We start from the raw sequence: 20,372 nt of genomic DNA, 5'->3' as shown, positions 1-20,372 counted from the left end.
CATTATTTGTAAATATTAATTTTTTTTTTTTTAAAAAAAAAAAAAAACAAAACAAATAATTAATTATTTAAAAAGAGATATAAATATTTACAATTATTATTATTATTATTATTATTATTATTATTATTATTATTATTATTATTTATTTATTAAAGGTATTTGAAAAGAAATTATATGAAAAGGTATCAAAAAGTAATTTAGAAAATGTTATAACATTTTTAAAGAAAGAAGCAACTACATTACAAAGATTAAGACATCCATCGATTTTACAAGTTGTAAGTGTAATGGAAGAGACAAAAACACATATTCATTTCGCAACAGAACCAATATTGGCAACATTAGAGGATCTATTAGGATATTATAGACAAAGAAAAAAGTCAACAGTTGATCAATCATCACAATCAGAAGAAGGTTATAAGAAAAAAGATTTCACATTTGAAGAATTGGAATTGAAAGCAGGCATTTTCCAAATACTAGATGGTTTATTATTCTTAAATCAAACTGCTAAATTATTACATCGTAACATATCACCTGAATCAATTTTCATAACAAAAGATTTGAAATGGAAATTGGGTGGATTAGGTTTCACTTGTTCAATTGAAACTAAAGAACCACCAATTTCAAATTTATCATTACAAGATTTAAGAGAATATCAATATATAAGTGGTGGTGGTGGTGGTGAGAGTAGTAATAATAGTAATTATATATTACCACAATTAGATTATTTAGCACCAGAATTTATTTCACAAAGAAAGTTTGAAACAAATTCAGATTTATTTAGTATTGGTAGATTGATATTTGAATTATCAATAAATTTAGAACAGAAAGCATTGGATTCACATTTGATTAGTCAATTACCAAAGTTGGGTGTAATTTCATATTATAATACAATGATTGAACAAGTTAGAAGACAATCGACAATGAATACTCAAAGATCTGATAGTGCAAAGGTTTGTACTATTTTATTGGGTGACCCAATGCTACGTGGTGATTTAGAGAATTTCATTCGTTCTTCATTCTTTCAAGATGTTTTAACTAAAACCTTACTCTATTTGGCAAATATCTCTCAAAAAGAGGATGAATCGAAATTACAATTCTTTAGAGGTCTTTTGAGAATAGTTCAACAGTTTTCACCAAGAATACAGAATAATTATATTTTACCAGTATTGCTATCAGAGATTTCAAATGATAGGATCATTTATGTGCTATTACCAAATATTATGTCAATCTCTGCGAATCATGTAAAGAAGGAAACTTTTCAGTCAAAGGTTTTACCGGCAATATCAAATATTCTTCAATCAAAGGAACCAAAGCCAGAGGTGTTATCTTGTGTTTTGGAGAATTTACCAATGTTACTTCAAAAGTGTAGTCTTGATCAGATTAAAAAGATTCTATTACCCATTTGTTTGGGCTCGATGTGTGGTCCAACCAATGAGATCATTTTCCAATGTTTGTCAACGGCCCAACCAATTGCTAAATTCTTTGATACCGATATGATTAGTGTTGCTGTAATTCCACGTTTAACAAATTTATGTGTTGGTGGTTTCCCAGTTCATATTCGTACTAAAGCAATTCAATGGTTTACTCTTTTAGTTCCATCAATTGAAAAGAAAATCATTGTTGATTCTTTATTACCAAATCTTGAGAAAATATTAGCAGGTGATAATTCTCCAGTGATCCTTCAATCTTTGGTTGAAACTTATGAAGCACTCTCAAAGAAATTGGGTGGCGAACTTTTAGCAAAGAGTGTTTTACCTGCATTAATACCATTATCCTCTGACAAACATATAGATTTAGAACAATTTAAAACAGTTATGAAAGTAATTAGAGATATTTTAAATACTTATGAACAAGAACGTATTAATGAATTATCAAATTTACAAAGATATACTTCACCAACTCCAACAAAAGATGAAAATGATACTTCTTTTATAACTGTTAATAATAATAATAATAATAATAATAATATTTCACCAACACCAATTAATTTAACTTTACCAAATAGTTTTGGAATTACACCAATAACAACAACAGCAACCACACAACCATCATCATCACCTTCAATGTTATTCCCTCAACCACCACAAACATCACAACCATCATCATCACCACTTTCATCTAGTAGTAGCGGTACTACCAGTAATCCATTCAATAGTGTACTATCAGGTAATAATAAAGCATTAATTGATTCTCCTGATTTTGGTTCAACTTATATTAGTCAACCACCATCAACACAACAATTATCATCAAATATTAGTTTAACATTACCAAAGAGTCCACCTACTACAAGACCAACAGTTTCAAATTCTTCAAATTCTTTATTCCCAACCACAAATACAACTAATAATAATAATAATAATAATAATATTAATAATAATAATAGTAGTAATAATGGTAGTAATTATAATAGTTTTAATAATAGTAGTTTCCAAAATAATTCAAACCAACCAGTACAACCACCACCACAACAACAACAACCTCTTTCATTTAATTCATCATTTGATTTTGGTAGTAATTTACAACCAATAAAACCAACAAATACAATTGCGGCACAAACACCATTACCACAACCAAAATTATCATATAACTCTTCTTTCGATATTGGAAATAGTAATAATAATAATAATAATAATAATAATAATAATAATAATAATAATAATAATAATAATAATAATAATAATAATAATAATAATAATAATAATAATAATAATAATAATAATAACTTAAATTCATTTAGTAACTTTGGAAATAATAGTAGTAATGGAATGAATAACTCAAACAATAATTTTGCATTAAACAGTGGTTCAACATTACCAATTAAATCAACTTCAACTTCTAAATATGATATTAATTTAGAAGACCATGTAAATTCTTCATCAAATAGCTTTTCAAATAATAGTTTTAGTAATAATAATAATAGTAGTAGTAATAATAATACTAACAATAATAACAATAATAATGGTGTTGGTAATTTCAATAGTAGCAACTCATTTTCTTCTTCCTCACAATCAAATTATGGTTTCGATCAACCTTTGAATCCCACAACTAATTCAAATCACAATAGTTATGGAAATAATAACTATGGTAATAATTCTAACAACAACAACAACAACAACACAAATAGTATGAATTCATCATTTAAAAATATGGACTTAAATCAAAATAACAGTTACAATAATACTTTAAATGATTTTAATAGTTTCCATAATAATGTTAATTCAAGTTTTAATATGAATCCACCAAGTATCACTAAAAATGTTAACTTTAACAGCAATAATTATAATAATAATAACAATAATAATAACAATAATAATAATAATAATTATAATAATAATAATAATAGTAATTTTTGGTAATAAAAGAATTTGAAATTATCGATTTAAAATCTTTTTGTTTATGTATCTATTAGTTTATTTATTTTTTTTCATTAAATTTCTCGACAGTGATAATTTTTCCAGGATTCATTAAATTAGAAGGATCAATTGATCTTTTAATTGTTGCCATTAAATCTACTGCTTCTTTTCCTAATTCTTTATCCAAATATTTCTAAAAAAAAAAAAAAACTTTGTTAATATCTAAATATATATTTTTTTTTTTTTTTTTTTTTTTTTTTTAATAATAAAAATAATACAATACAATTTTACCAAAAGAAACACCATGTTCACCTGTACAAGTACCTTTATATTCAATTGCTCTATTAACTAAATTATCATTTATGAATTTAGCTTCTTCAAATTCTTTTGGATTATTTGGATCAAAAAGAATGAAAAGATGAAAGTTACCATCACCAGCATGAGCTACCAATGGTGCTAATAATGAGGTTTTAGAGATATCAACTTTTGTTTCATCTATAATTTTAGAGAGTTTTGAGATTGGTACACAAGCATCAGTGATCCAAACTTCAGATGATGGTCTTAAAACTTTTGAACTCCATAATGCAACCTTTCTAGCCATCCAAAGATTTTCTTTTTCTTCATTTGTACTTGAGAATTTAAAATCTAAAGAATTACATTCTCTGGTGATTTCACTAACTTTTGAAATTTGTTCTTGAACCATACCTTGCGATGGACCTGAGAATTCGAAAATTAAAGTAGGTTTCTCTGAATAGTTTGTATTACTTGCTAAATTGACTGCATTCATCATAACATCATCCAATAATTCAACTCTACCAATTTGAACACCCGATTGCATGGTTTTAATTACTGCATCACATGCAGAGGTGATACTATCAAATGTTACCAATGAGACTTGTGAACAGGTTGGAATTGGTTGGATTTTTAATGATGCTTCGACAACAATACCCAATGTGCCTTCAGACCCAATGAAGAGATGGTTGAGATCATAGCCTGCTGATGACTTCTTTGCTTTGCTTCTTGTGGTTACAATATCACCATTTGGGAGCACAACTTTCATCGAGAGGACGTTATCCTTCATTGTACCATAGTGAACACAATGAGTACCAGATGCACTTGTTCCAATCATACCACCAATAGTTGCACCAGGACCTGGATCAACTGGGAAAAAGAATCCAATCTTTTTCAATTCCTCATTTAAATCACCGTAGGAAATACCTGGTTGGACGGTTACGTAGAAATCATCTTTATAAATTTGTAACACTCTAGACATATTTCTAAAATCTACTGAAATACCGCCATAGTTTGAAAGAGTGTGACCTTCTAAACTTGTCATTGCACCACATGCAATCAATGGTATCCTATACTTTCTTGCGATATCTACCAACTTTTTAACTTCCTCTTGATTATGTGGATAAATAACTGCATCTGGTGATGCTCTTTCATGATAACTAAAATCTTTACCATGTGCTTCCAAATCTGATGGATGTGTAACAAATCTTTCTGAAAATATTAATACCAATTCTTTTTTTGCTTCATCTGGTATTCTATCAATTTTATTCTTTTCAATTATAATATTTTTTTTTTCTTCTTCTAAATTTAAAATTGAAAACTTTTTTTTTTTTATTTATTTTATTTTATTATTAATAAAATAAAATAAAATAAAATAGAATTAAAATTTAAATAAATAATATAAATTAATTTTAATAAATACTTACAAATCCTAAACCAACTATTGTTGAGACTCCAATTGCTGAAATTAATTTATAGTTATTTTCATTAAAAGAATTATTATTGTTATTATTATAATTTTTACTATTGTTTGTATAGTTTTTAAAAATTTTATTTGATGAGCTAAAATTTCTATAGTTTATCTTTAATGATTGTTTAAAACATTTTGATGAAGTTGATAATAATTTCATTGTGATTATTTTTTAATTTCACAAAATGAAAATAATGAAAAGTGAAACATAAAAAAAAAAAAAAATTAATTAAAAAAAAAAAAAAAAAAAAAAAAAAAAAAAAAAAAATTGTGGAAAATGGAAAATCTGGACTATTATAAATTAAATAAATAAGATGTTTAATTTATCTTTTTTAATTTCATATGATGGGCGAATTTTAATAGTAGGTAAGAAATATAAAAATTAAAAATTAAAAAACACCACTTTTTTTTTTTTTTTTTTAAGTTTGATTTATAAATTGATGTGGCGAAAATTTAAATTATTTTTTTTTTTTTAAAAAATAAAAAAATATACAACTGAATAATAAAAAATGAATTAATATTAAAAAATGAAAAATAAAAAAAATTAAATTATCCTAAGTATTTTTTGGATAAAAAAAAAAAAAATTTAAAATTATTATTATCTTTTTTTTTATATATTGAGCAAATGAAAATTAAAAAACTAATAACACATTTCTTTTAAAAACAATGACCAGGAAATAGATTCATTCAGTTTTTTTTTATTAGATATTTTTTTTCAATTATTTAATTTATAGATATAAAAACAAAAAAAAAAAAATTTTTTATTTGATTGGTGTATTTATTATTATTTTTTTAATGTCAAATTTGGCTAGTGTGGGGTGTTGGAAAAAAATAATATAAAAAAAATAATAAAATAATCCAGATTTAAAAAATTCTAAAAATAAAAAGTTTTCATATGTCAAATTTTTATTAACATTGAAAAATAATTCATTAAACACTGTTTTTAATTTATTTTAATCAAGCTGATATTTATAGAAATTTAGATAAAAAATAATAAATGAATTTACATTTCTTTTTTTTTTTTTCTATCACAAGATTAATAAAATAATAAAAAGTAAAAAAAAAATTATTTAAAAAAAAAAATTATTATACCATAAACATTTGAATTAATTAAGAAAAATCAAATTTTTTTTTTTAATAAATAAAACTAAAAAATAACTATTTTATCTTTTTTTATTATAATTTTTTTTTTTTTGTTTTTTTTTTTATTAAAACAATTCTTTATAATCTATTTAAATTTTAACAAATAAAAAAAAATAAAAAAAAATAAAAAAAAAAAAATGATATTAATTATCAATTATAATAAATTTCCATTTAATATTATTTTTAAAATATATATATGATTTTTAAAAGGGGGTTTGATGTAGATTTTATAAATTCACTTAAATGAAAAAAGGACCTCAAACTTAAATTTCTTAATTCCAGATCTTGAATTTTTTTTTCTTTTATAAGTAAAATAATGAAATTATTTCCTTTTTTTAATTTTTTTTTTTTTAATTTTTTTATTTTTAATTTTTTAATTAATTTTTTTTTTTTTTTTTTAAAGATTCCATAAAATTAAAAGGTTTTTTTTTAAACAATTTTTTTATTTTTTAAAAAAAAAAATATAAAATAAAAAAAAAAGAATAATAGAAATAAAAAATTTAAATATATTTTTTTTTTTGAAATTATAGAAATAATTATAAATTTTAAAAATAATAAAAAAAAAAAAAAAAAAAAAAAAAAAAATGACTGAAATATTTTTAAATAGTTTCACTGATAAGGAAAATAAAAAAAAGAAACAAATTTTCATCGCTCAAGAACATCAACCTCAACAATTATCATCTGAAAATCCTCAACCACTTCAACATAAAGATGTTCATGAAGAATTAGTATTAGAAAATGAATGGTCATTTTGGGAAGATCATTACACAAATAATAATAATTCAGTTGCCTCAATTGATGAATATTTAAATGCATTAACTCAATTAAATTCATTTTCAACAATTCAAGTAATGTATTAATTAATTAATTTTTTTTTTTTTTTTTTTTTTTTACTGTTTATTTTTATTTTTTTTAAAAATAAAAATTATAAATAATTTAATAAAATAAACAAATACTAATTTTTTTTTATTATTATTATTTTAATTAATTATTTTTATATATTTTATTTTATTTTTTTTTTTTTTTTTTTTTTAAAAAATAAAAACAAAAGGCTTTTTGGAATTGTTTCAATATAATCCCAAGTTTATCCAAATTACCAAATAATTCATGCTTTCATCTATTTAAAAAAGGAACACGTCCAATTTGGGAAGAGAATCAAGATGGTGGTGAATTTGTAATGAAGGTTAAAAAACACCAAACGTAAGTTTATTTGATTAAGAAAGAAATAAATAAAATAAAAAATAATTTAAAATGTTATTAATTATTTTTTTTTTTTTTTTTAAATTAAAAAAGAGATGAAGTTTGGAATGAATTGGTTTTATCCGTTATTGGTGAACAATTTAGTTCATATTTACAAGATAATGATGATATTTGTGGAATTTCAATTAGAAAGAAACAAGGAATGGATTTCAACATGATTCATATTTGGAATAAAAATGTTAAAGGTAAAGAACACATTCCAAGAGCAATTAAACATTTATTCCCAATTCTATTAGATGAATGTATCCATAGTTATTATAAAGAACATGGTGGTGTTAAAAATCAACAACAACAACAACTACAACAATCACCACAACAACTTCAACAACTACAACAACAACAACAACAACAATTACAATCAAATACTGGTGGTAGTCGTTTAACACAATTAAGAAATATGAATAAATCAACATCAGTTTTAAAACCAACTGCCAATGCATTTGTCCCTCGTAAGAGTGTTCGTTTCAATTTATCAAAATCAAAATCTGAATCAACAATTGCAAGTCCAAAACAAAGTAAAAAAGTTGAAAAATCAGCAATGAAACATCATCCACAATTTCCATCTCATACCTTGGGTGTAGTTGAACAATCACCAATGCAAATTGATGTTAAACCTATTCTTTCAAAACGTACTGCAAATATTCCTCTTTCATTTGATACAATTAAAGATTTAAAACCAAAAGAATTAAATTATCAAAAATTAAGTAAAGAAGATCAAAACATTGTTGATGAATTAGATAGTCAAATGGAAAAAGAAGAAGAACAAGAAATTCAAAAACAATTAGAAAAAGAAATTGAAACCGAAATTAAAAAGAGAAGACAAGAAGAAAGTGAACAAGAAGAAGAAGAAGAACAAGAAGAAGAACAAGAAGAAGAACAAGAAGAAGAACAGGAAGAAGAACAGGAAGAAGAACAAGAAGAACAAGAAGATAATGATGAAGAATTTGGTGAACAACAAATTGAAAAAGAAAATGAACAAGGTATTATCGATCAATTAGAACAAGAAATTGAAAGAATTGAAGAACAAAAATTACAAAAACAATTGGAAAAAGAAATTGAAAATGAAATTTTAAAAAGAAGAATTCTTGATGAAAGTGAACAAGAAGATCAAGAATTTGATGGTGATGATAATGATGTAATGGTTCCTCAATTATTAAATAATAATATAATGAATGATGAAGTTGTACCAGAGGAAGAGGAAGAAGAAGAACCAGAAGAAGAAGAAGAAGAAGAAGAAGAAAATGAAGAACCAGAAGAAGAACCAAAGGAAGAAGAAGAAGAGGAATTAAAACCAAAGATTTCATTCTCATTTGATCCAGTTGAAGAAAATGATAAATTAAATCATTTGAATGAATTCGATCTATCAGATCAAGTTGAAAAGGAATTAAAACAAGAGAATGAATTAAAAGAAGCAAAATCATTAATTGATGATGATTTAGTTCAAGATGAGAATGAAATTGAAGAGAAATTGGAAAATGAAAAAGAATTAAACAATAATCAAGAAAAGAAATTCAATAAACAAGAATTTGAAGAGGAAATGGATAAAGAAATAGATGAAATCATTGATGAATTATCCGATAGTGAAGTGGAAGAAGAACTCAATGAACAAATCGATGATTGGGAGAATCAATTGGGTGTTGATGATCCAAATCATGAGATTCGTGATGGTTTCAAAAAAGAATTTAATGATGAATTAAAAGAATATCTCAGAGAAGATATTAAAGAATCTGTTAAAGATGAAGTTCATAGACTTGCAAATGCTCATGAAGAAAATCCAACAATTTCAACTCCACCATTCACTAGTAAATTCAATAATACTACTACAAGTAGTAATAATAATAATAACAGCAGTAATAACAACAATAATAATAATAATAACAACAATAACAACTCTGCCACCACTGCCTCTTCAACTGCTTCTAGTGCTCCAAATGAACCAATTGAACAACATCGTGTTAACTCAAGTAATTCAACCACAACTACATCAACAACTGACTCTAGTGGTAATCCATTATTAGATACATTATCTGATATTCCAACCATTGAAGAAAGTTGGGATTAGTGAAACTTCATCATATATTGTCCTCAATTAAGTAGTAATACATTTAAAAAAGAAAAAAAAAAAAAAAAAAAAAAAAAAAAAAAAAAAAAAAAAAAAAAAAAAAAAAAAAAATTACACATTCATTCAGTCAATCAATCCTGTAAATAAACATTTTATATTAAAATTTAAAAAAAAAAAAAAAAAAAAAAACTATAAAAGATTTGCTTCCTTTAATAAAGGTATCAGTTTTCCTTCTGAATGTAATTGTTGAGTTGCTAATTATTTATTTTTGGGAAAAAAAAAAAAATTCCAAGTTAGTAAAAGTTTTTTCTTCCAAAAATAAAATAAAAAAAACTTACCATCATTTCCACCAATGAATTTACCATTAATAAAAAGTTGAGGAACTGTACGAATGTTTGATATTCCACTTAAAATTGATTGAATTTCAGTTCCATCATCTATTATATCCAATTCAACAATCATTGGTGTTACACCATCAATTGTTTTAAATAATTGTTTAATTCTCTTTGAAAAGCCACAATAAGTTTTTGAAAATATTATTAATTTATTATCATCAATTAATTTTTGAACATATTGTAATTTATTTATTGGTTCTTTTTGTTGTGGTTGTGTTTCTGAGTGGACTGTAATTGGTTGGTGATCAATTGTCTTTTGAATATTAAAAGAAAAATAATAATATAATATAATTGTAATAAATAAGAAAAAGCTATATTTGTTTAAAAATAGATTTTTCAATCTATTTGGATTTGAATTTCTGGATCTAATCATTTTTTTTTTTTTTTTATTTTTTTTTTTTAACCTTTTTTTGGGTTTTGAAAAATTAATAAAAAAAATAAAAAAAAAACCTTTTTTTATTTTTTTTTTTTTTTATTTTTTTTTATTTTTTATTTTTTTTCAATTTTATTATAATAAATTTAATTTTTATTTTATTTTTTTTTATTTTTTTTAATCACACAAAAAAAAAAAAAAAAAAAGGTTTTGAAACCAATTATATATCTCATTTTTTTAAAAAAGAAAAAAAAAAAATACAACTTATTTTTCATTTTTTATATATATGTAAGTATTTTAACACATTATTTATTTTTTTTTTTTTTTTATTTTTTTTATTTTTATTTTATTTTATTTTATTTTATTTAATTTTATTTTATTTTTTTGATTCACTAACATACTAAAAAACAAACACATAAAAAATTAATTTAAATTAATTTTATTTGTTTTTTTTAATTATTTTCATTATTTTTATTTTTTTTTTTTTATATTTTATTTTTTATTTTTTTATTTTTTCTCATTTTATTGGAAACAATTTAAATTATTTTTCTTTTTTTTTTTTTTTTTTTTTTTTTTGTGATAATAAAAATAATAATAATAATAAATTAACCAGTTTTAATAATTTTTTTTTTTTTTTTTCTCTATTCTTTTAGAAATTATTTCATTTAACATTTTTTTTTTTTCTGCCCAATATTTTTTTTATGTATCGCCAATAACAATTTTTATATTTTTTAATTGGTTTTTTTTTTTTTTTTTTTTTTATATTAAAAAAAAAAATTTGTAAAATTATTTGTATATATTAAAAAAATTAAAATAATAAAATAAAAACACAACAAAATTTCTTTCAAACGGAGTATATATCAAAAAAAAAAAAAAAAGAAAAAAAAAGAAAAAAAAGAAAAAAAAAAAAAAAGAGAAAAATTAAAGCGAACAATAAAATTTATTATTCAATAATAACAACTTTTTTAAAATAACAATCATGGATCCATTGGAAGAAGATTTTGCATTTAAATATTTTACAAAAGGTGCACCAATAAAAGTTGAAAGTGTATTAAATTTTGACTTAAAAGAACATTTAAAATCGCCATACTTGTGGACGACAATTGTGGCAGGACTTGGTTTGGCTTATTATTTTTTAACATCAGATGATGAAATTGGTATAGGACCAGCAGGTGCCTTTGAGAATAATAATGCTGAAAATGGTGTAGATAATTTTAATCAATACAATTATATAAACCAAGATGTCATTCCACCACCACAACAACAACAACAACAACAACAACAACAACAACAACAACAAAATAACCATATCCATCATAACCATAACCATAGCCATAATAATAATAATCATCATAACCATGTTCAACAAACTACTACAACAACAACTACAACAACTACAACTTCATCTTCATTCTTACCAATAACACCACCTCCACCATCAAATGTTCAACATGTAAAATTAAAGAATAAAAATGGTGAGCCATTACCTTTGGAGGAACAAAATCTATTACTATTAAGAGAGAATTCAAATCTTAGAGGTGAAAATAGAGACTTGCGTGTTTGGGTTGGTAATCAAATTAACAATATAAACGATAGAATGGAAAAGATGCAAACTGATTTGGAGCGTGAAAAATTTTGTCATATTTGTGAAGAAAATGAAAAACAAGTATGTTGGAGAGAATGCGGTCATCGATTATGCGCAAGATGTGCAACATTAATTAAGAAAACCTCACATCCACAATGTTCAATTTGTAGAAAACTTGTATCCGATTTTTATTTAGCTTGGAATACTTAAATAAATAAATAAAAAAATTAAATAATTAAAAAATTAAAAAATTAAATAAAATAATTTTATTTATCTTTTTTTTTTTTTTTATTAATAAAAAAAAAAAATAAATAAAATAAAAAAGAAAAAAATCAGTGTGAAAAATAATAATAATAAAAATAATAATAATCATTTTAATCAAAGAATCGATAATAATTCACATATAAAAAGTAATAAAAATTAGAATAATAATGAATATAATAATAATAAAATAATAATAATAATAATTAAACAACACAAAAACATTACCAAAAAAAAAAAAAAAAAAATAAAAAAAATAAAAAAAAAAAAAAAAACCTTTTTTGTATAAAAAAAAAAAAAAAAAAATAAAAATCATAATATGTTTTGTTTTGATTATTTTAATTATCAATTTTATTATTATAATAAATTATTTTATTTTTAAATAATATCATTGTGATTTAAAATTTTATTTTTAAATTTTATAATTTTTGAAACAGAAAGATATGTCCACACGAAAATTAATTAATTAACCCCATTTTATTTTTTTATTTTTTTTTTTTTTTTTTTTTTTTATATCCCTACGAAAATTAATAAACTCAACACATCTTAATCTATTTATTTTGAAATTTTTTTTTAAAATTTTTTTTTTCAAATTTTCAAATTGAGGTATAAAGATGTTTAATCTATCTAATGTTATACATCTCTTTACAATTATTTTAGTTAAAGAACAATAGCAGGGAGTAAATCAATATTTTTGTATATAAAAATCATACAAATTTTACAAAGATTAATATTCTTAAGAATGTAATAATTCCAAGTCTATAATAAAAAAAATAAAAAAATTTAAAAAAAAAAAATAAAAAAATAAAAAAAAAAAATTTTAGGAGTATGCTGGTTTTCTACTGTGTATCCATAATTTCGATCAAATCGCAAAAATTTTTTAACTTTTTTTTTTTTATTTTTTTTTTTTTATTTTATTTTATTTTATAATTTATTTTATTTTTTTTTTTATTTTTTATTTTTTAGATATTTTCCAAAGTAACAGCGTGATTTTTTTTTTTTTTTTTTTTTGTCAAAAGAAAAAAATTATATTTTTTTTTTTTTTTTTTTTTTTTTTTTGTTTTATTTAATCAATTCAATTTTGTAAAAAAAAAAATTTTTTTTTATTTATTATTTATTTATTTTTTTTATTTTTTTTTTTATACATAGTTCCTTTGTAATCAGGAAAAAAAGAAAAAAAAAAAAAAAAAGAAAAAGAAAAAAAAAAAAAAAGAAAAAGAAAAAGAAAAAAAACCTTTTTTTATTATTTTTTTCATTTATCTTTGCGCATGTGGTTTGTCATATGAAATAAAATCATTTTTATTATTTTTTAAAAAATATAACCAAGAAAAAAATATAACCAAGAAAAAAATATAACCAAGAAAATAAATAATCAAGAGTTAAAATAAAATGGCTGATCAACAAGGTAATTATTAATTATTAATTTTTTTATTTTTTATTTTTTTTTATTATATTCTAATTATAAAAATTAAATTCAAAAATAAAAATAAAAAAATAATAAAAATAAAAAAATAAAAAATCCAAAAATAAAATAAATAAAATAAAATAAAACTATAAAATAATAATTATAGTACCAAAACCAGTTGGCTCAATAAGTAAACTTCAAGGAATGTTTAACAAACCAGCTGCAGAAACAGTACCTCCAAAAGTCGTACCAAATTTTAAAATTGTAAAAAAATCTGCAGCAACACCAACATCTACCACACCACCAACATTTACATCTACATCAGCAGAAGGAGCAAATAAACCTCAAGAAACACCACAAACTTCAGCATCATCATCATCAGCATCATCAACTCCATCTACATCACCAGTAATTACAAGTACATCAGCACCAAAACCATCAACTTTTAAAATTTCACCAACTTTAAAACCAATTGGATCATCTACACCCACAACAAGTACAACTCCTCCTCCTTCAGGATTACAACAAGCATCAATTTCACAACCAACTACACCAGGATTAAAACCAGCCAACAGAGTTTTTGTTAAACCAGCAGGATCTACATCTGCTCCAACAACTCCATCATTTAAAGGTGCAGCACCAATTAGAAAATCTCCATCATCAAATGAAAATTTAGCAGAGATCGCAGCAACAACTACAACATCTGCTAATGTTGCTACAACTACAACAACAACACCAACTACATCTACAACACCAATTCGAAAGTCACCATCAACCAATGAAAATTTATCAACACCATCACCAACAAGCCCAACTACAATATCACCAACTAATCCACAACTTTTAGTTTATGTATTACCACCAATTGCATCAAAAGATGAACAACAATCAGAAGCTTCTGTAACTTCAACAATAAGACCAAAATCAATTGCAATCAATAATAATAATAATAATAATAATAATAATAATAATAACAATAATAATAATAATAATCAACCAACTACTTCAACTACTAAACCAATAGTTACAAATGAAATTAATGAAATATTAAGTAATGAAATATCAAAGAAATCAAGTAAAAAGATACAAGAAGAAATGAAATCTAAAGAATATGTTAGAGTTTTATCAAATAGAAAAGGTGATTTCTCCTCATTATCAGTTGTACGTGGTGATGTTTTAGAGATTAAAGAAAAAGGTGAAAAGGATACTTATTTAGGATGTAATGGTTATAAAACTGCATCGTTTTCTCTATCAAATACAAAAAATCTTTATCCAAAAGAAAATGAACCACCATTAGATTCACAAAAAGTGGTTGCAATTAAAGACATTAGAACAAATAATAATTATACTGTTATTAGAGGTGATGTATTATGTATATTGGAGAAAAAACAATCCGCAGCCACCACCACCACTACTTATGTAGGTAGAGTTAAAGTTGGTTTAGATGGATGGGGTGAGAAATTAGAATTTCCATCTGATTCTGTTAGAAATATAACCGAGAGAGAATATATTCTATTTGGTAATCTTTTAGATGTTGTCATTGAAGTCTCTGAACAATTAATGGATCCAGAATTATTTGCAAATAATCAATCATCACCACGTTCAAATAGTACAACAAGTTCATTAAAAATTTCAGAGAAACAAATTGAAAAGAATCAATTAATTCTAAGAGATAGAGTTAAATCATTACAAACTGTACGTGAACAATTATTAAATAGTATAACACCAAATCCAGAATTAGAAGTTACACTCTATAAAGAAATTGAAATTACAAGAGCTTTCCTTTCAAATGAATTCTATATTATAAATGATAACGGTAATATTGTAACATCAGAAAATGAATCGCCAATGAAATTATTAAGATATCATTATCAAATGAATGAAAAGAAAAATACAAAAGATTCATCATCATCTTCATCATCATCTTCTTCTTCTTCCGCCTCTTCCTCCTCTTCTTCACCTTCTTCATCAATTTTAGCATCATCTGGTTCATTTTTACAATTAGGTTCATCGAATTCATCATCATCATCATCATCATCGAAATCATTTTTACAATTAGGAACATCACAACCAAATAATACATCATCATCATCATTATTAAATTTAAATGATCGTAGTAGTATTAATAATTCTACTGATAATAATGGTAATAATAATGGAATTAAAAAACAATGGGAATATGGTCAAATAATTTGTGATATTAAATTTAATAAATGTTCATTACCACCAAAAAAGAATTTCGAATTTTATTTTTCATTATATAATTTTTCACAATCACGTTATATAACTGAACAAGTTCAAGTTGAATGGGAATCAGTTTTACCATCAACATCATCATCAATTGTATCATTTAAATGTATTTTTAAAAATATTGAACCATCAGATATTACCGAAGATATTTGTTTCCTTTGTAAAGTAGTTCGTAAAGGTCCATTCAAAGATTTAGATGAATCAACTCTAAAGAAAGGTACAAACGTTGATTTTAGAAGACCTTATGCATTCGCTTGTATTTCAATACCAAATTTAGTGGTTGAAAATCAAATTGCTTTAGAGAGACAAGGTGTACTTCAATTTTATTCAACCTCTTCAACCGATTTATCAATTTCACAAATTCCAGACTTTTTAATGAAAAACTCGGATGAAGAAATTAAAAAACACTTGGAAATGGTACCAAAGGTAACAAGTGGTTTACCTCAATCGATTTTACCAATTTCATTGAGTTTCTATGATATTGGATTCGATGTTTTCTCAAATAAATTCCCACAATTCCAAAAGATTGTAAAAGTTGAAAAATTAGAACATAAACTTGTATTTGCAGAGAAAATTCATAAATTCTATTTAACATTGGATAGTGGTAAATTTACTCAAGGTAAGAAAATGGAAGTTATCGTTAGAGTTAGATTGGATGATGGTGAATACCTTCAAAATTGTATGTCTTTAGGTGATAGTGCCAATGGTACATTTGTTAGTGAGATTCGTTCATCCACTTGTCCACTCAATAGTAATGGTACTACCATTTGGAATGAATCAATTCATTTCAATATTTCTGAAACTCATTTCCCAAGAGCTCATGTTTTATTCTTTATTAAAAATCGTTCAAACTCTTCAAGTAAAGAAAAGAATTCATTGGTTGGTTTTAGTTTCTTAAAATTAGGTAATGATAATTCAACCGTAATTTCAAATGGTGATCATTCAATTTCAATCTATAAATTAAATTCAATGGATAATTTACCACTTCAATCATATATAGATTTAAATAGTCAAATTGGTATTGGTAATGGTGAAGGTAGTAGTGGTGGTGGTGAATCATCACCAACAACATCATCAAAGAGTGGATTAAATTTAAATAAATCTTCATTACTTTCTTCATCATCATCTTCTTCATTATCATTATCATCATCATCGGTATCATCATCATCGTCAAAAGAATCATCATCATTAAAAAAAGGTGAATCATTAAAAGTTAAAACTTTATTACATTCAAGTGATTTCATTCAACATTCTTCAGTTATTCAATTAATTGATTGGAAAAATAATAAAAATATATTATCAAATTTATTAGATCGTTTCAAATTTGTTGATACAATTCAAATTATGAGAAATTTAAATAAGATTTTAGATAGTTTACTTTCAATTTTCGATATGTATTCAAATGAAGGTAAAGTTGGTGGTAAACCTGATCCAAATACTCTAAGTGTTTATAATACAATCGTATTTGTAATGGGTTTGCTTACAGATGAAAGAACCAATCGTTTCAAACATTTTAAGAGTGAAATGGATCGTTATATAATTGAACAATTCTCATTTGCAACAACACATAAACATCTATTGAAATGTATTTCCTATTCTATAGAGGATATTTCCACCAAAGAAACTGCAAAGATTTCAAATACTTTAAAAGCCTTGGATTATATGTTCCAATTGATTACAAAATCAAGATTAGTTTATATTAGAGAACAACAAGCCAAACAACTCATCGATGATGAAGAAACTCAATGGAAACAAGATTTAAGAGATTTCTTGGCACTACTTAATAATTTAATGTCAAATAGTAATGAGAAGCTATTAATTGTACCACAAACATTTGCATTACGTAATTTCGCTGTAATTATGAAAGGTTTAAGTAACTTTTTCAATACAACTGAACTTTGTGTAATTTTATCCGACTTTATGGAATCAGTCTACTATAGTGATAAGAATTTCTATCAATCTAAATTAACAATCTATCATAAGATTTTATCAACTCAATTACCAATTGGACCAACAACTTATCAACATTTATTACCAGCATTAATCTCAACCATTGATCAACATTTAAATAAAGGTGAGGAATTAAGATTATCAAATCAATTATTGGCATTACTTTTAGAAGCTATTGAAATATTAAATCCAATCGATAGAAATAAAGCAGTTGGTATTATTGCAATTGTTTTCACAAAAATGTTAACATTGGCCGATGCATTGTTAACAACCATTTCAAGTGATACAACAACATTTACATCAATGACAACCGAACATACTTATTTACTTTCAAATTTCTATACAATAATTCATTACTTTATTAAATGTGGTACACCAATTACAGGTAATGGTCAACCAACTAAATATTCAAATCATTTTGAAAAATATATTCAAGAGAATCTAACTGAAGAGAAAACTATTAAACCTTTCATCAGAAAATTCTTACGTATTATGGAAGGTTTTATTGGTCGTTCCATTTATTCATCAAAATGGCCAACTCTTAATCTTTTCCAATATAATGTTACCTTATCAGTATTGGAAGTACTTGAACCTTATTGTTGTAAATATTTCACTACTCAATCAGATTTAGATGGTTGGACATTATTATTTAATGTTAAATTTGCTTTCATAACTTCTTCATCATTAAGATTAAATGAAAATAGAATTCATCGTCTCTCTCATATTAAACAACAATTAGATGAAATTAGATCATTTATTTTAATTTCAATAATTAAATCTTGGAATCATTTATTAACAATTCAATTACAAAATCAATTTAATCAATCATTATTAGTAAATTTATTATATTCTTTATTAGTAAGTTTTTTAATTTTAATTTTTAATTTTTACATATATTTATTTAAATATTAATATTTTTAATTTATTATTTTGAAAAAAAAATAGAATGGTAATAATGATGTTAATGAATTTATTCAAAATTTATTTTTTATAATAATTAAAAATGAATTTTTAGAATATAAATCATTAAAAAGAATTGAAAGTAAAACGATTGAAGTATTAGATAAAATTACAATTAGAGAAAGAATTTGTGATGAAGATATATTTAAAAACTTTTTAATTAAACGTTTAATTGATAGTGTAAATGGTGGTGGTGGTAGTGGTAGTAATGAATTATTAATTAAAGAATCAAAATCATTCATTTCAAATATTAATCAATTATTATCATTATTATTTGAATTTAGAACTTTACCAACTGATCGTGCCTTTGAAGAGGAGAGAACTATTGCAACCTTAAAAATGATGGAATATTTTAAGGATAGAAAAGATACCTATATTAAATATCTTTACGAGTTATTAAATCAACATTTAACCAATGGTTATTATACAGAGGCTGGTTTTGCAATTATTTTACATTCAGATCTTTATGAATGGAATACAGAACAAATTGTACCACCCTATACATTGGCATTGAATCAACAACCAACAACAATGCCACAAGAATCATCAAGTGATCGTAAAGTACGTCTTTTGAAAATGGCAATTCAATATTTAGATAAAGGTCAAGTTTGGGAGAGATGTATCACACTATTACAAGATTTGAAATTACATTATGAACAAACCTATAATTTCAAAGGTTTATCAGAGGTATCAATCCAAGAAGCGGAATTCTATGAAAAGATTCTAAACACTGAACGTCTATTTGCTGAATACTTCCGTGTGGGTTATTACGGTAAGAAATTCCCTCTATCAATTCAAGGTAAGGAATTCCTTTACAAAGGTTTTGAATTGGAAAGATTACCCGACTTCACCGCTAGAATTTTAGCCAAATTCCCAGATGCTGAATTATTGAAATCCACAAGTGAACCAACTACTGAAATTCAAAATTCCGATGGTAAATATTTATTAGTCACCGTTGTTAATCCATCCAATTTACAAGAGGTTGAAAAGAAACAAAAATTCATTATACCAGGTACACCAAATAATTCGAAATCCTACTTAAAGAGAAATGATGTAAATGTTTTCGTTTATTCTAAACCTTTTGAAAAGGCTTCAGGTGCAGTAGTTTCAAATAGTAATAATAAATTTGGTGATCTTTGGATAAAGAATCATTTCCTTTTAACTGACTCTTCTTTCCCAACCATTCATCGTCGTGCTCAAGTAATAAAGAAACTTCATGTCGATCTATCACCAATTGAGAATGCCATCAATTCTGTCTCTTCAAAGAATGAAGAATTGGATGAAATGGTAAAGAAATATGAAAAATCACCACAACTAAACTTAAATCCTTTGGCTATGGCTTTAAATGGTTCAATCGATGCAGCTGTAAATGGTGGTATCTCACTTTACAAAGAAGCTTTCTATCAAGTACCTGAACCATATCGTCCACAAAAACCTTTCCTCTCTAAACTCTCTTCAGAATTAACTCGTCAAGCTAATATTTTAGAATGTGGTTTAATCATTCACTCAAAACGTTGTCCTGATGAATTACGTGGTCTTCATGAAAAATTAGAATCCTTTTTCCCAAAACTTCAAAGTGAAATTGAATCAATTCATAATTTAATTTAAAAAAT

At 23.9% G+C, this 20,372-nt stretch overlaps 6 protein-coding genes across 6 annotated transcripts in view; 4 read left to right on the top strand and 2 right to left on the bottom strand.

Moving 5' to 3' along the window:
* The window catches only part of scy2 (SCY1 family protein kinase), a gene marked incomplete at both ends in the record, with an annotated part of 3,525 nt that extends 169 nt beyond the window's left edge, over nt 1–3,356 (top strand). Inside the window, 2 exons of the mRNA XM_641686.1 lie at nt 1–8; nt 156–3,356. The exon at nt 1–8 is cut by the window's left edge and continues 169 nt beyond it. Coding sequence (XP_646778.1) covers nt 1–8; nt 156–3,356 — 3,209 coding nt within the window. The remainder of the gene's footprint in view (nt 9–155) is intronic.
* Nucleotides 3,357–3,414: 58 nt separating this feature from the next.
* On the bottom strand, nt 3,415–5,275 carry DDB_G0270806 (hypothetical protein; the record flags this gene model as incomplete). Its single annotated transcript, XM_641685.1, has 3 exons — nt 3,415–3,546; nt 3,637–4,965; nt 5,072–5,275. 3 exons carry the CDS (start codon nt 5,273–5,275, stop codon nt 3,415–3,417), a joined length of 1,665 nt encoding a protein of 554 aa, XP_646777.1.
* A 1,567-nt stretch (nt 5,276–6,842) lies between these two features.
* Nucleotides 6,843–9,580, top strand: eIF4e3 (eukaryotic translation initiation factor 4E member 3; the record flags this gene model as incomplete). The annotated part of the gene is made up of 3 exons (XM_641684.1): nt 6,843–7,106; nt 7,310–7,458; nt 7,552–9,580. The coding sequence occupies 3 exons, from the start codon at nt 6,843–6,845 to the stop codon at nt 9,578–9,580; spliced, it is 2,442 nt and encodes an 813-aa protein (XP_646776.1).
* Nucleotides 9,581–9,838: 258 nt separating this feature from the next.
* On the bottom strand, nt 9,839–10,348 carry DDB_G0271084 (hypothetical protein; the record flags this gene model as incomplete). The annotated part of the gene is made up of 1 exon (XM_641683.1): nt 9,839–10,348. The coding sequence occupies one exon, from the start codon at nt 10,346–10,348 to the stop codon at nt 9,839–9,841; it is 510 nt and encodes a 169-aa protein (XP_646775.1).
* Nucleotides 10,349–11,327: 979 nt separating this feature from the next.
* On the top strand, nt 11,328–12,143 carry rzpA (RING/leucine zipper protein; the record flags this gene model as incomplete). Its single annotated transcript, XM_641682.1, has 1 exon — nt 11,328–12,143. The coding sequence occupies one exon, from the start codon at nt 11,328–11,330 to the stop codon at nt 12,141–12,143; it is 816 nt and encodes a 271-aa protein (XP_646774.1).
* Nucleotides 12,144–13,583: 1,440 nt separating this feature from the next.
* docB (DOCK family protein) lies at nt 13,584–20,367 on the top strand (the record flags this gene model as incomplete). The annotated part of the gene is made up of 3 exons (XM_641681.1): nt 13,584–13,599; nt 13,766–18,657; nt 18,745–20,367. The coding sequence occupies 3 exons, from the start codon at nt 13,584–13,586 to the stop codon at nt 20,365–20,367; spliced, it is 6,531 nt and encodes a 2,176-aa protein (XP_646773.1).
* Between the last annotated feature and the right edge of the window lie 5 nt (nt 20,368–20,372).

Source organism: Dictyostelium discoideum (assembly GCF_000004695.1).
Source record: "Dictyostelium discoideum AX4 chromosome 1 chromosome, whole genome shotgun sequence".
In the NCBI taxonomy this organism is placed as follows: domain Eukaryota; phylum Evosea; class Eumycetozoa; order Dictyosteliales; family Dictyosteliaceae; genus Dictyostelium; species Dictyostelium discoideum.
Note: the sequence above shows the minus strand (reverse complement) of the source record. Positions and strands in the feature narration are given on the sequence as shown.